Source organism: Vidua chalybeata, chromosome 10 (genome assembly GCF_026979565.1).
Source record: "Vidua chalybeata isolate OUT-0048 chromosome 10, bVidCha1 merged haplotype, whole genome shotgun sequence".
Classification (NCBI taxonomy): Eukaryota; Metazoa; Chordata; class Aves; order Passeriformes; family Viduidae; genus Vidua; species Vidua chalybeata.
In genome coordinates this window covers 1,768,932-1,785,428 of record NC_071539.1, presented here as the reverse complement: position 1 = coordinate 1,785,428, position 16,497 = coordinate 1,768,932, and the positions used below count along the sequence as shown (strand labels likewise).

General features: G+C 46.5%; 1 protein-coding gene across 1 annotated transcript in view; it reads left to right on the top strand.

Moving 5' to 3' along the window:
- Positions 1-7,410, top strand: part of IFT80 (intraflagellar transport 80) — a 31,882-nt gene extending 24,472 nt beyond the window's left edge. The window contains 6 exon segments of the mRNA XM_053952299.1: positions 313-484; positions 3,565-3,654; positions 3,752-3,924; positions 4,961-5,063; positions 5,065-5,085; positions 6,306-7,410. Coding sequence (XP_053808274.1) covers positions 313-484; positions 3,565-3,654; positions 3,752-3,924; positions 4,961-5,063; positions 5,065-5,085; positions 6,306-6,419 — 673 coding nt within the window. The 3' untranslated portion in view covers positions 6,420-7,410.
- Positions 7,411-16,497: the final 9,087 nt, after the last annotated feature.

Sequence of the window (16,497 nt, the reverse complement as noted above, 5' to 3'; positions counted from 1 at the left end):
TGCTCGGGAGAAGTAAAAACTGGCCTTGCAGCTTCTAAAATTCTCCTTGGGAAATGAGGAAAAAGGGGTTTCTAAGGAAAATGATAAAGTTTAGGGTTGAAATGATGAGGCAGGGTTTGAAAGCAGAGGTAAAAGCAAAGTTTGATTTCTTTCTCATAAAATTTTACCTCACGTTTTGTAAAAAATAAACCCAGAAAAGATTTGTTCCGACGATGTCGGAAATTGAAACAATCTCGCAAACAATCGATCTTAAATCCTTTGCCTGTCAAAACAAACAAATGCCGATTCCTTTTTCTGGTATTTTCCGCGCAGTGAGCTCAGCAAGGCCCCTCAGATCGTGAGTTTTGTGGGGAGCCAGGTCACCATCAGGAGGGCGGACGGGTCCCTGGTGCACCTGCACGTCTCCCCTTTCCCTGCCATCCTGCACGGCCACGCCGGCGCGTCCCGCTGGGAGCACGGGCTCCGGCTCTGCAGGTTCCTCAAGGTACTGTGCCAGCACCTTCTGCTCTCTCGCAGGAGTTTTCACACAGCAGCACTGAGGGAAGAAAGAGAAAACAATTCCTACTTCTGCACCTCGCTTTTCCCATGTGGAATGTGCCTGGGGGATTGTTTACCTGGGGTGATGGCTTGGTTGGATCATGGTGAGGATTGCTTGAGCTGATGGTCAATTCCAGGGCACTGGAATATTTCCCTGGCTGCTCTGGGGTGTCCTGACCCCCAGGGGAGCACTGACCCTGACCCTCGTTCATGGAGAAAACCTCACCTCGTTCAAGGTGAACCAGAAACCACAAAAGTGTGAAACAGATTGTGGAGAGCAGTGCAGTGTGTCACAGGGGTGAGAAATTCAGGTTTTAGGATTTTTAGGATGGGTTCAAGGTGGAGGGTACCGGGTGTTGTCTTGAGTTCCCTTCTTCTTTCTTCGTGGGTTTAGGTGGTGTCTTGTAATTGGGCAGAAAAATCCACACTGAGGGTCTTTAGGGGTCAGTTATTGGGTTAGAAAGGAAAATAATTTAGGTGTCACTTGTTAATTGTGCAGCTCAGTTTTTGATTAGATTGAAAAGCCTTGCAACACGAGGTCGTGGCCATTTCTGTGCTGCTTTTCCTGCACGCAGAGTCTGGTGCAGACAGTGCTGAAGTTTTGATAAGATAACAATAAACAGGAGCTGGAGACCAAAAAACTCCAATGCATCTCCTTTTCCTGCTCCAGGAGGGTCTCCCCTGCCACGGGAGCTGCCCAACTTGGGGCTCACAAACTCACATGACCCACCCGTGGCTGGATTCTCAGAGAGGGGCACGAGTCGTGAGTGAGATTTGGTAGTTAGAAAAGCAGATTTGTAGTTTTAGTATCACCTTTAAATATCATATTAATGTATTATAGCATAATTATAATAAAGAAATCATTCAGCCTTCTGAGCTGGAGTCACACATCAGCTCTTCCCACCGGGTTCCCCTGCATGTACAATAAGGCACCCCTGATTTTTGGCAATATTTACAACCACTTTGGATGGTTTTATGTGTTCTTCAACAGTGATCCCTCCATATCAAGTGGTACAGCTCATTTCCAGCCTGCTCGTTTTTTGTCACTCGTGCAAAGTGAGGTGGTTTTGTTAATGCCATAACACCATAATTCCATGATAAATAATAATTCTTATTTTTAGCCACACCAGAATGCAGCTGGATTTGAACACAGGTGCTCACAGAATTCAGTTCTAAACTTCAAGTTTTTAAAGTTTTTAAACTTAAAAGTCTGGGCTTTAATATAACCAATATTTAAGTCTGGGCTTTAATATAACAAACCTTTAACTTTAAGGTCTGGACCTTAATATAACCAATGAAAAGCAACATTTCCACAATTACCTGTTAATTTGCATCTTTTCTTTCATTTCTTTTTATTTTCTTCCTTTCCCATTGCTTTCTTTTGTATTTATTTAGACAACAGCAACAGATGAGGTGAGTGTGGTAGTTTACAAAGCAATATCCCTTCCAACCTTCCTTCCCATTTATTCCTAGAAAAGTTTAGTACTTTAAATGTGTATTTCAGATATTTGTGTAACCAGTTATTAAATTAATGCACATCCAGATAATTTGGGTTGCATAATTAGAATGAATTGTAACAGAATCTTTATTTGCAGTGTCCTCATCACCTGATTTAAGCATCCAAGTCAGGATATTTTGATTTTGGCAGTCCAGGTAGAGAATAGAAAGTATTTCCAATCAGGAATAACAAAATGAGTCTTTTTTTTTTTTTTTGAGGGGAAAAAAAAGCAGCAAGAAACAGCTTGGAACCATCAAAAAAAAAAAAAAAAAATTCATCTCCTGGATAATTTCAGGCTGTTTGTTCTGATTTCAGTCAGGAGTGATCCTTCTCAAACCTGCACAGTGCAAAGTCTTTATTTCCACATTTGTTACTGAACACACTCAACAAAATTCTCCTTAATTCCTGCACTAGCAAGTCCAAAATGACATTTTTCCTCTCTGAACAGAGTTTTAGATGTTGTAGCTTAAACTATATTAAAATATTCAACTATATTAAATTAAACTATATTAAATATGTAGCTTGAACTATGTTAAAATAACTATATTATTAGTGTGTCTTTGTCATAATGTTGTCACTTGAAAATCCATCAAAATGTCATTGAGGATATTCCCAGATTCTGAGTTCATGGCGTTTCCTCAAGGTTGTGTAAAATACCCCCAAAAAAAAACCTCACAGAAACAATCAAAGTAATAGATAAAATAATAATGAAAGGGTAAAAAAAAGTAATATATAAAAAGAAATAAATAAAAATATAGAAATATGTATTTATATATTTACTTATAAATTTATGAATAAATAAGATTTATAAAAATATAAAATAAAAATTATATTAAAATATATATTTATTGTTTATATATCATATAATATTGTATATTATATATAGAATTATTTATAAAATAAAGTTATTATAAAATAATAATTAAAAGGTTTAAAAGTAATATATAAATATATAAAAGTCAATAAATATATAAATATATATAAATATATAAAAGTCAAAAAATATATTATATACATTATATATATTATATATATAAATATATAATATATATTTATATATGTACTATATATATAGAAATATATATTATATATATATACAATATATATAATATATATAATGTATATAATATATATTTTATATATATTTAGAAATTTACATGTAAATAAAGAATATAAATATGTAAACAAATAAATAAAGTATATAAATATGTAAATATGTAAATAAAGTATATAAAAATATAATTAAAAATATATAATATCATAAGTATATAAAAATATAATAAGAAGTAAGCTATAAAATAATAATTAAAAGGTGTAATATTATTACTACCATGAAGTTTTTCTAATTCCTAGTCCTGAGAAATAATTAAGGATTTCCTAATAAGAGACTGAGAGCGCATAAACGACCCGGGGAGAAATGCAATATTCCACACAATTCGGAAGCCTTGTGTAGCTGCTTTGAGGAGTCATTTGCAGGCTGCTGATGGCCGTTTGAAGGTTTCCACGTTGGTTTTTATTTTGAATTTCAGGATCAGACCCTGTGGGCCTGTTTGGCTGCCATGGCAGTGGCCAGCAGGGACATGAGCACGGCCGAAATCGCCTACGCGGCCATCGGCGAGGTAAGGAAATGGAGCTAAATCCCAATTTAGCTCCAATTAAATCCTTGCAAAGCCGAGTTGGTGAGTGAATTCCCTTTGCTGTCGTGCTCGTGGGCAGGTTGACAAAGTGCAGTACATCAATTCCATCAAGGAGCTGCCCTCCAAGGAGTCCAGGCTGGCTCACACGCTGCTCTTCAGCGGGAACGCGCAGGAGGCGGAAACGCTCCTGCTGCAGTCAGGCCTGGTGTACCAAGCTATCCAAATCAACATCAACCTTTACAACTGGGAAAGGTAGGAGTTTTTCCACATTAAAATATGTTTTCCTAATTATTTCCATCGGTTGTCTCATTGCTGACTCATTTTTTATCTTTTAATCACCCGCGACTTCAAAAAAAAAAAAACGAATTAAAGCCTGACAATAACCAAATAAGCCAGCATTTTTGTATTTAGAAAATACAAAATAAAAGCCCAAAATATTCCTGGAAACATTTTGAAATAACATTTTGCTTTCTCATCACTGCTAGCACAGAGGAGGCCTCAGTGATGCCCCAGACTGGCTGTGGAATTTGGGCTGCTTGGAAATGTCTTGTTGCTAAAAATAAAACTGTGGCTACCCAAACTCCCAGCATTGTGTAGGTGGAGAAAATATGAATTAAGGCTGAGAAAACAAAGGAGGAATTTCTCATTTAAACGAAACCCCCACGTTTTCTGACAGAGTCCTCTGAGTTGTTTACTCCTGATTTCTCTGCTGTTATATTGATATATTCAGGCAAAAGGTTGATTTTCCCCCACAAATCTGAAATTTGGTTTTGTTAACGAAGCTGTGTCAGGGGAGGTTTAAGCTGGATATTAGAAAATAATATTCTTTAATCTAAAAACACTCTGTAGATCAAATATCAGTGGTTTTAAACCATTTAGAAGAAACCAAGTGTGAATAATTCATTAAATTAATCCAATGTCTGACCTTCTCAACTTATACAGTATTTATAAATATGATATAGATTATATCATGAATGTGTATTATGAGTGTTCAGAACCTATTTCTGACTAGAAAAAAGCTACTAAACATTATAATTTTTGTGCTAAACTCTGAAATATTCTGCATTTCCTTGAAATAAAAAACCTCCCGGGGTCAAATTAATGACGTGATGAGGTCGTCAGTGGCAATAACGGTTGGGTTTTTTTCATCACTGGCTACTTTTAACCTCCTGACCCTAATGTGGGGCTGGATTTGGGATCTCTGCCCTCGCCCTCAGAGTTTCTGCAGCACCTGGGTGGTTGTGGTGGTGCCAGAGCATTTCCCCAGCCCATTCCTGCTCCGTTGCAGAGCCCTGGATCTGGCAGTGAAGCACAGGACGCACGTGGACACGGTCCTGGCTTACAGGCAGAAATTCTTGGAGGATTTTGGGAAAAAAGAAACCAACCAAAGGTTTTTTGCAATATGCAGAAGGTGTAAGTGTCCCTCAGGGTTGTTCCTGCTGGAGGGTGGGGTGGGTTTGCACCTCTGGTTTCCTTCTGGGCTTCAAAAGTGAACAGAAACGTGGAATTTTTACAGTTTTTGGCCTCATATTGGGCTGCTTGGCCAGGAATAGCTGGGCATGGGTTGTATTTGAGGATTCACAATATATAGATTTAATATCTGGTGAAGATCACACAAGTGAAGGCACAGTTGTTTTCTATAAACAGAGTTAAACTTCACCATGGTTCAATGAGTCTTTCAGATATTGCCAACATTTTTTTTCTGGCATTTTATGGATAGAAACAGTAACAAACTTTGAAGGAATCGGGATATTTATGAACCAGAAACCATTCTGATTTAAACTACGGTCAATATACATTTATTGGAAACCCTCTGCAGCACCAGGAAATCAATTTATTAGTGTTTCACAGATCCTGAAGGCCAGCAGCTGGATCTTGGATTCCACTGGAATATTTCCACACATTTCCCTCAGGAGAGGCACAATTCCCTGCTGTCCTTCTCCCCTCCTTGTTCCTCAGCATTCTGGGGCAGGAATGCCCCAAAAAAGCCTTTCCTTTGTGTGGAATCCTTTTATCCCCTGCAGCTGAAGGGTCAGGGGGTGCCTGGGCTGGGAATTCCCCTCCTTCCATGGACACTGCCCAGAACACTTGGAATAAAGCTGGATTTCCAATGGAAGGCATTCACTTGGAGCAATTCTAAGGAGTCTCATTTCCTAAGCCAAAGTCAGCCCCTAATGAGCCATTCCACACAATGTTACCAGCAAAATGTTAAATATCTGTACATACAGCAAATTGGTAAATCATTGTGCGGCCCTTTCTTGCACAGCTCATAAATTTCTTAAAAAAACCAAATAAAAGTGGAGGTTTTTAACGTATCTGAGAGGTGCTGCATGTGGGGATCTCCACAGAGTGCTAAAAAAAGAATATTTGGGGTGCTTTAATAAATCTCATTGGCAGTCTGGCAATAAAACACAAAAATAATCTGCTTCTGATTTAATTTTATGACATCAGTGTCCTGCTACTGAAATGATTGGTTTATTTTAAAGGTGAAGCTCAGTTAGAACTCAGCTGTGCCTTCGTATCTTCCATGAGTTTGGGTACCCAACACTTGAGAATTGTATTTTTAAATGGAATAACTGACCTGGCTCTCTCTGATGTTGAGCTCTGTGTGTTTCATTTTTCTCTTCTTGCAGCTGGAAGTGGACTGGAATAAAATCAAAGCCAAAATAGAGATGGAAATTGCTAAAGAAAGAGAACGAGCAGCAGCCAGTGCTGCAGGGAGGAGCAGTGTGACTGTGCAGCAATAATTCACATTTTGGGCACCTTCAAAGTGCTGCTTCCATATTTGATACTGGTTTGTTGTAGAAAAAAAAAAACAACACAGCAAACATTTTGTGGCTCACAGGAGTGAGAATTTCTGTGGATTTGAATCCTTGGGTGACACACAGGAGGAATTATTTCCTTTCATTTTGACCTGGGTTTATATTCTGGTGCCAGTGATGCCTGCATATATGAGAAAAAAGGGAATTAACAGTTCTTCTCTTAGTGATTTTAAATTTTTATTGCCATTAATATTCTTTAACCTGGGTTGCCTCTACTGAAATCACAATTTAAGCCCCAAGTTTAGCAGTTTGGTTATTTCTGCAACCCCAGGGACCTCTCCAGAATTCTTTCAATTGCCCTAAAACAAATCTAGCAAACTTGGAAGTGCTTAAAATGCAAAAAAAAAAAAAAAAAAAAAAAAAAGGAGCTTGAGCCTCTCAAGTACAAATCACAGTAGAGGGAATACATATTTGTTAGTAAGTTCTTTAATAGATGATTTCAGATAATTTCAGCAACTCAGGTTTGGCACTGAGCAAAACATTCAGCAGTAAAAGGATTTTTTTTTTTTTTTGTTTAAAATACTTTGGAATGTGCTTTCAGGCTTGTTGGGAGTAGCAAACAGCATTTGTAGCATCTGATGTGTAAAATTGACAATTTTTAAAATAAGAAAATATTTCATGTATTTTTTCTGCCCAAAGCGCTTGATTTGTAAATAATTTTTTCAAATTTATGTTATTTCATCAAGATACACTTCCCTTCGTTTCACACCCAAAGCTGCATTCTCTTCATGTTATAAATATCTTACCAGTTTGTTCATCACTGACAAGGTTTATTTATTATGTATCTTTCAAATGTTACCAGCAAAATGTTAAATATCTGTACATACAGCAAATCTGTAAATCATTGTGCGACCCTTTCTTGCACAATTCATAAATTTCTTTAAAAAACCAAATAAAAGTGGAGGTTTTTAATGTGTCTGAGAGCAGCTGCATGTGGGGATCTCCACAGAGTGCTAAAAAAAGAATATTTGGGGTGCTTTAGTTACATTTGGAAGGGATGGGAGAAATGTTTAATTCCATTTTTTATCACCCACATCCAGTCCTGAGCATCCTGGCGTTCAACAGAAAACAAAGCAAAATATTTTGGAAGAGCATTTTTATTCCTTGTTTTCACCGGGTTCTGAATACAGTCATGAAATCTGAATTTCAGGGTATTCTCAGGAGAAAACGTTCCTGTATGACTTTACTGGCAGGGATTTTAGGGATTGTAATTCCAAGCTGGTTTTTCTGGGCTTTCCAAAGTTCTGCATTGTATTTTTACCTGTTTGCAGTTATTTTCAGTATTAAGTAAAAATAAATAGCAGAAGGCTGCAGATGTTTCAGGTACATTTTGGTTACATTACTGCCCAGAAGAAGAAATTCTTTCAAAACCCCCTTTTAAAAAGAAATACCTCTTATTTAATTATTGACTGCTTAATTTAAACCATCATCAACCAATTTAAGAATCAGAGAATAATTAACATGATTAAAATTCAGTTGTTTAGGTGCTTTTGTGATGGACCAATAATCAAAAATAACCCAAATTTTGCCATAGCAGGGTGGGAGTCGAGTTCATTCATTTCATTTAACCTTGGCCACAGTAATTCCTCTCTGATTATAAAAAGGGAGGTTGAAAAATACATCTTTAGGTGAAAAATAAAGTCCTCAAGTGAGGCAAAAGTAAAACCTCAGGTGGGTGTTTAAAAACCTGCTGCGTATTTGTAATAGTTCAGAGGAAAAACTAAAAATAGCTTTTGTTTTCTGGTTTTTAAGGCAATAAATCTTTGAGATCTGGATTTGTCTGTGGGATTTCACCCTTTGGGACTGGAACAGGAGGAAGGTTTGAATCATCTGACGTGAAAATTGGATTTTACAGATTATGTGGAACAGTTTCCTGCGGAAAAAACTGGTGATTGTTGCCTGATTCACTTCAGAATAGTCAGAATTATAAATGAGCAACTATGGAAAAGCTTGAAGCTTTCTAAAATTTAATTCTGAAATTTTAATAGGTATTAATATTAATATAAAGTTTGTATCACCTACATCGGGGGGGAGGTTGGAGAGAAGCTATTTACTATTTTTATATTATAGATATGGTTTTTTTATATTTTTCTGTTAAACATTTTAAGACCTCCATTTCTTTATTTTCATGATAACAGAGATGAGATTTTACTCTGCAGGGGATGGGGAAGAGCCAGGGAGAAAGATGGTTTTTATGAATTGATCACATGTGAGAATCTCTATTTCCAAAGTTTATTTGTATTGATCCAAATCAGTCAGGGGTTGCTTTGTGCTATAAAACTTCCAATACTGAAATTTAACCTTTTTTAATTTTAGTTCAGGTGCCTTTGCCCTCCTGTAAAAGTTTGGGAAAATAGGATGGGCTGGTACCTTCAGGGAAAGAGAGGGATGAGTCTGCACAGAGCTTGGTTGTACAAAACAATAAAATATTTTGTTATTTTTGTGTTTTTCATGAAGGGCTTGCAAGAATTGTTTTACTTTGTATAAAGAAATGGCCGTGCTAGTTGGAGCCGTGCAGTTCTGAAAAGCTCTAATCTGTATTTTAAATAAACCTGCAGGTTTGCTTTGCCGTTAGAGACACCTTCAAGGGAGAGGAAGGGAAGCGCTCGTGGCTGCTGCTCCCGCGCTGGGCACATCCTCAGATCCAAGTGCAGAAGTCAAGCTGGGAAGGGCAGACAGAAGGTATGGAATGCAAGCGTTGGGCACCGAGCAGTTCCGCTGTCAGAGAGCCGGGCTGCGCTGGGCTGATGCTGCAGAAGAGTTCAAAGGAGGCGCTCCCGGCTCCTTCGGGGCTGGAGGAGGTTCCTGCCCGTCCTCGGGCTTTGCTGTTTCTCCTCTTGATGGAAGAGCTGTGCTCCAGCTGCGATGCTCCAGCTGCGGGCAGGAGCCGTGCCATTCATTCCCTCGGGGCAGGAGGGGTCCCAGCTCCCCGCAGAGAGCAGGAGGTGCTGATATTTTTGCAGGTTTTGGAGGGGTTCCCTCCTTCCCCTGCTGCCCAGGCCGGGGGGCACAGCCTGGTCCTGCTGTCCCAAAAGCTCCCTCTGGCACCCGTGGGGGTGAGGATCACCCAGTCGTGTCCACGCAGCAAAATCCCACAGCCCAGCCATCCCAAAATTCCCGGCGAACTCGAGCCCAGGTGAGAGCAGCTGGGAATGCTGCACCGAAGCACAGCCAGGGCTTCCCATCGCTCCGCGTCCTTGCGCTGGAGGTGATGTCCCCAAGTCACCTTCCTCCTGGAACTCCTTCCAGGGCTGTGCCTGTGAGGCGCCCGGCTGTCCTGCAGGCTGTCCCAGCGGCTCCGGGCAGCGTGTCCCACTCCTCGGGAATCCCACAGGTCCCTTTGCAGAGCCCGGCAGGTCACCCTGCGGGGCGGAGCATTCCCGGGAATCCCCGATGTCCCTGGCGGGTCCCTTTGCAGAGCCGGGTGTCCAGCAGGTGTGGAGCATTCCCGGGAATCCCCGATATCCCTGGCGGGTCCCTTTGCAGAGCCGGGTGTCCAGCAGGTGTGGAGCATTCCCGGGAATATCCGATGTCCCTGGCGGGTCCCTTTGCAGAGCCGGGTGTCCAGCAGGTGTGGAGCATTCCCGGGAATCCCTGATGTCCCACCAGAGAACGCTGCTGGATCCTGCCCTCTCATCCCTCCTGGGACACCTGGGGCTGCCCGCTGTCCCTCCCGGGGGTCCGGAGGAGGATGATGAGGATGATCCATCCCGCAGGTCCACGGCTGCGGTGCCCGCGGGGCGCGGCCGGGGGGGCTCAGCCCCGCATCCCCGCGGCCGCGCCCCGTTCCGCGGGCGGGCAGCGCTGCGCCTCCTCGTAGCTGGGCAGGTGCTTCACCTCCTCGTAGCTGGGCAGGTGCGGCAGCTCCACGCCCATGCCCGGTCCCGGCGGGCTGGCGGTGCCCGCGGTGCCCGCGGTGCCCGGGGCCGCGGGCGGGGCGCGGCGGGGCGGGGGGCGCGGCCGGCGGGGCGCGGGGCAAGCGCGGCGGCGGAGCGCGCAGCCCGCGGCCACCAGCGCCAGCAGCACCAGCAGCGCCGCCAGCCTCCGCGCCAGCCACCGCGCCCGCGGCACCCACGGGGGCCCCGCCGCGACCCCCGGAGCCGCCGCGACCCCCGCGCCAAGGCAGCCGCCCCGGCCGCAGCGGCCGCCCGCCATCCCCGCTGCGCGCCGCGCCGCCCGCCCGCGGCGCCGCGCTTTATCCGCGCCCGGCGGCGTTCGGTCCGCATGAAATATTGATGGGGCCATTTGGCGGCCGTTCGCAGCCTAATGGGGCCGGGGAGCGCGGCCAGGACGGGCTCGGCCGAGGGGTCAGCGGCGGGGCGGCCCCGGCGGCGAGTCACGGCTGAGCGTGCCCCGAGCTGAGCGAGCGCGGAGCCCGTGTGACGGGGACAGCCCGTGTGTGAGGGCACGGGGACAGCCCGTGTGTGAGGACAGGGGGACAGACTGTGTGTGAGGACACGGGGACAGCCTGTGTGTGAGGACACGGGGACAGCCCGTGTGTGAGGGCACGGGGACAGCCCGTGTGTGAGGACAGGGGGACAGTCTGTGTGTGAGGACACGGGGACAGCCTGTGTGTGAGGACACGGGGACAGGCTGTGTGTGAGGACACGGGGACAGCCTGTGTGTGAGGACACGGGGACAGGCTGTGTGTGAGGACAGGGGGACAGCTGTGTGTGAGGGCACGGGGACAGCCCGTGTGTGAGGACATGGGGACAGCCTGTGTGTGAGGACACGGGGACAGCCCGTGTGTGAGGACAGGGGGACAGCTGTGTGTGAGGGCACGGGGACAGTCTGTGTGTGAGGACACGGGGACAGGCCGTGTGTGAGGACACGGGGACAGCTGTGTGTGAGGATGCAGGGACAGCCCGTGTGTGAGGACACGGGGACAGGCCGTGTGTGAGGACACGGGGACAGCTGTGTGTGAGGATGCAGGGACAGCCTGTGTGTGAGGGCACGGGGACAGGCTGTGTGTGAGGACATGGGGACAGCTGTGTGTGAGGACACGGGGACAGCCCGTGTGTGAGGTCAGGGGGACAGGCTGTGTGTGAGGACACGGGGACAGGCTGTGTGTGAGGACACTGGGACAGGCTGTGTGTGAGGACACGGGGACAGCGGGACCCAGGACGGGCAGGAGCACAAGGATGTGGGGATGAGCAGCACCCAAGGATGGGAGGGTGAATCTGAGTATGCAGGGATAAGCAGGAGCCAAGGACACAGGGATGTGTGGATGGATGAGCAATGCCTGAGCCTGTGGGGTGAACCCAGGGGTGCAGGGACGAGCAGAACCCACGGACATCAGGGCAAGTGACACCCGAGCCATGAGCAACTCAGGGTGCAGAGCCCAGCACGGATTTTGCAGCTTAAAAAGGGAGGCAACAGCCGAGTCAGAGCGGGCACTGACAGACTGGGGCCCTGGTACCTGTGCGAGACCTTCTTTGTTCATTTTGCTTGGGTTTTATTCCTGCCATTAAGGTTTCACAGGTCCCTGTGTCACCCAGTGGTGTCCCCAGCCACCCCCATGAGCACAGCCCCTCATCTGCGTGGTTTGCTGATTACCTTCAGCTTAATTGCAAAACTCCAGTAAAAAGAGAGAGGACAGGGAGCTCTCATCATGGAAAAACTGACTAACACCAAAGTGAGTAACATGGCAAAAGCTGACCAGACCTTTTCTGCTTGGTTTCCTCTTGGGTGACCCTGCCAAATCTGATAGGCAACTGCTGACCCACCTACGTGAGCCTGACGTGGGGTACACTTGTTTCCTTTATCCTGTTTACCCGCCTGGTAATGATTTCACTGCTGATAGCTACAAGCCATCCCCCTGCTGTCAGCCCCACTTTTGGGTAATTGGATTTATGAGACACTTTGGAGTGCTCAGGGGCAAAAATGAGGGGAAAAATTGTCAGCTGTGATACGGAGTTTGAGGAAGGTGGTGCTGGGCTTCTGGCAAACCAGGAGAAACTGCTGTTTCTCGCTGGATTTCAGGGGTTTATTCTGCATCTGTGTCCTCATTTTGGGGACATTTCTCCCTGCAGAAGGAGGCAGGGGCTGGGAGAGGAGGGCAGGAGGTGCCAGCAGCGGGTGCAGCCCCAGCTGCTTTAGGAGCTGCTGCCTCACACAGGGGTGACTTTGCTTTGGGGGCTCATCCCTGCCCATGGCCAGCAGGATTTGGGATGCTCAGCAGCAGCTCCAGGGGCCCCATTCCCTGCAGAGCTGACAATAATTGATGTGGTGTTTTGAAGGCAAACTGGGAGTAAACAGCAGGCGCCTGGTGCAACCTGCCCGGCCGTTAATAGAGCTCAGCCTTTCAGCAGCATTTCTGATCAGCTGGAGCTCCCTCCGAGCTCCATGAAATATTAAAGCCTGTTGATAGCTCGTTAAAGACAACATTTTGGCTGGCCCTTGTGTGCTGTGAGCTGGGCTTTGCTGCTCAGCCTGCAGCAGTGGCTCAGGGGCAGCTCCGTGTCCCACCACACAGGGAAAATTGTGTCTGGAGTGAGCAGGGCATGGGAAGGAATAAGAATTCCAATCCTGGTGTGCAGCTGTGCCCTGCAGCAGCCCCAGCTGCCTCAGCCCCGTGCCTGGCTTGGGGAAATGCAGGAACACAGGCTCGGGAGGAACCAGGGCCAGAGGATTCATCCTGGAGTGGCTGTGGATGTAGGGCTGCACCCTCTGTGCGTTTGGGGGATTTGGGGAGCTGCAGCTGCCTCAGCTGCTACATTTTGGAAATCTGTGGGGAGTGGGAGTGTGGGAGTGTGGTGGCAGGCAGGGATCTTTGATTCCATCAGGATTCCACGGGCAGGGACACCTTCCACTAGAGCAGGTTGCTCCCAGCTCCATCCAAGCTGGAATTTCTCTGTCCCCGAGCACAGCAGAGCACTGGGGCAGGAGCAGGAGCTGTGGGCAGGAATAAACTCATCGTTAGTGGCCACATCCTGTCTCCCCCATCCCAAAATCTGTAGGAAACCCACTCTGAGGCTCCCTGGAGTCAGGCAAAACCCGGAGCCACTGCGCTGTTTATGGGAAGGAGCTTTCAAGCTGATTTTCTCCAGTTTTGCAGGGGATGGACAATTATTGATCCTGCAAATGACCCCTGCAGAAATCCATCGATCCTTTTGGAGCAGCAGATCATTAAGGCTCGACTTCCAGACCTTTCAGGTGGTGCCAAAGTGCTGACACAGCAAAACAACCATTTGATGGTGTCATTGTCCCCGGGACCGTTGGCATTTGGGGAACTCCAAACTCCTCCCCACGGGAAGCTGCTCCATAAAATGCTCTTTGCGCAGCGACGCTTCACATCTGAATTCCCCTTGATGTGTTTTTCCCCTCAAATATGGGAAAACTGCTCAGGAAAAAACATCAGGATGACCTGAGGTTTGTTTTTTTTGGGAAGACTCTGAAAGCCTCACATGTTTGGTAGCTGGAAAAATCCCATGGACTGATGGAGGGAAGCACAGCTGTGGATGTTGGTAGGAACAAGCCCAGCATTCTCAGCTTCAATGATATTTTAATATCTGATAGATCCAAACCTTGTGGTAATTGAGGCTTTTACAGAAATTATGGAGCAAATGGCTGCTGCACTGGAGGTTGGACAGGAAATCCGTGGCTGCCACATCCCTGGAAGTGTCCAAGGCCAGGTTGGAGCACCCTGGGATGGTGGGAGGTGTCCCTGCCTATGGCAGGGTGGAATGGGATGAGCTTGAGGGTCCCTTCCCAACCAAATCTTTCCAGGATTCCATGAAAAGCAAACACAGCCTGGTGGAAACCTCCTCCAAGACCAAAATAATCCTTAAACCCTTCTTAATAGAACAAAGTAGTTCTTAATATTCCTGTAGAAGCTCGCAGGGCAGCTCCTAAGGAAGCCCATCCATCAGCAGGGAGCTCGAGCAGGGCTCAGGGACAGCTCTGAACTGCTGGAGCCAAACCCCAGAGCTGAGCTCCAGCGCCTCCCCCTTCTCAAGCACATCTGTAACTGCAATAAGGCCCAAAACCCGAGGAGATGACTCTGCAAATGTAAAAAACTCCACCAGCCATTACCTCACAGCTCAGAAATCTCCTCTGCCAGCAAATATTTGCTGTTGGGCTGTTTAAAACCCAGGGAAAATGAGAGAGAGAGGCTGAAACCCTCCTGGACAGCTCTGATTCCTTCCCAGGCTGTTAACAAGTTTGGGTGACCTCCAGAAATGGAATGTGTTTTCTGTAATAAATCAGTCAGATCGAATAAATAAATAAAATTCATTCATTGCTATCTATCCTGTATTTATTTCTGTATTTTATGTATAAGATATTTATTTATTTAACACAATTTTCTCCAATAGATAAAAGGTGGAAATATTAGGGCAATGATATTGATATCAATGGGTTTTCAGGCTTCCAGCTTGCATGTGACACTTAAAATATTCTTCCTTATTCCTTCTGCTGCACAGAAGCATTAGAAATACTGGCTTAGACTGGTTTTCCCTTTGCAATAATTCCTCGTAATTAGGATTCTAATCCCTTGACTCCATGGAAAGGCTCCCACTCATGGAGTGACTGTGGCTGAGGCTTTTAGAGTTAGAAAAAAAAGAGCATCTCTTCCTAGAAGGGATGATTTGCTGGTTTTCCTTGGAATCAAATGATCTTAAGCCCTACAAGCAATTCCAGGATGAAGCCTCGATCCCACGCCATCCATGCGGAACCCCTGAGTGCCCACACAGGGCTGGACACAGGAACACTGAAATATCCTAAAAGGCACCAAAAACGACTTTGATGGAAGGATCCCTGCGTCGGTCTGGAATAACCAAAACCTTTTTTTTCATTTTGAAATCTTTTGTGTTTTCCAGGGAGCAGCGTTCTTCCTTGTTAGTCACGCCGGCTCTCCAGAGGCTGCCGCGATCCAGGCGTGGATTTGAGCCGTGATTTCACCCCGCTGTTATTTACAGCTCAGCCCCAAAGCTCAACCTCTTCCAATTCTTCCTGGTTAAATATAGCAGCGGATTCTTTCCCATCCCTGCCGCTCTGCCATACTGATCTCATGAGTCAGGAGCAGCAATTCCCGGCGGGATGATCCCGCCCCGGCCGCGCTGGAGCATCCGGAGCTCGGCCGGAGCAGCGGGAGGTGAAAGGATTTGTGTGACACAGGCCGGGATGCGCTGCCAGCTCAGCGTGCCGGGCGGGATCCTCCTGCCTGCATCCCGGCTGCTTCCCGGCCATTCCCCCGGGATTCCAGGTGATCCCGGCAATTCCAGGTGATCCCGGAAATTCCAGGGATCCCGGCTGCTTCCCGGCCATTCATCTGGAATTCCAGGTGATCCCGGCAATTCCAGTGATCCCAGAAATTCCACTGATCCCAGCTGCTTCCCAGCCATTCCTCCGGGATTTCAGGTGATCCCGGCAATTCCAGGTGATCCCGGCAATTCCAAGTGATCCCAGCAATTCCAGGTGATCCCAGGAATTGCAGGTGATCCCGGCTGCTTCCCAGCCATTCCTCCGGGATTCCAGGTGATCCCGGCAATTCCAGGTGATCCCGGCAATTCCAGGTGATCCCAGCAATTCCAGGTGATCCCGGCTGCTTCCCGGCCATTCCTCCGGGATTCCAGGTGATCCCGGCAATTCCAGGTGATCCCGGCAATTCCAGGTGATCCCAGCTGCTTCCCGGCCATTCATCTGGAATTCCAGGTGATCCCGGCAATTCCAGGTGATCCCAGCAATTCCAGGTGATCCCAGGAATTGCAGGTGATCCCGGCTGCTTCCCAGCCATTCCTCCGGGATTCCAGGTGATCCCGGCAATTCCAGGTGATCCCGGCAATTCCAGGTGATCCCAGCTGCTTCCCGGCCATTCATCTGGAATTCCAGGTGATCCCGGCAATTCCAGATGATCCCGGCAATTCCAGTGATCCCAGGAATTCCAGGTGATCCTGGCTGCTTCCCGGCCATTCCTCCGGCAATTCCAGGTTATCCCAGCAATTCCAGGTGATCCCAGCTGCCTCCCGGCCATTACTCCAGGAATTCCAGGTGGTCCTGACAA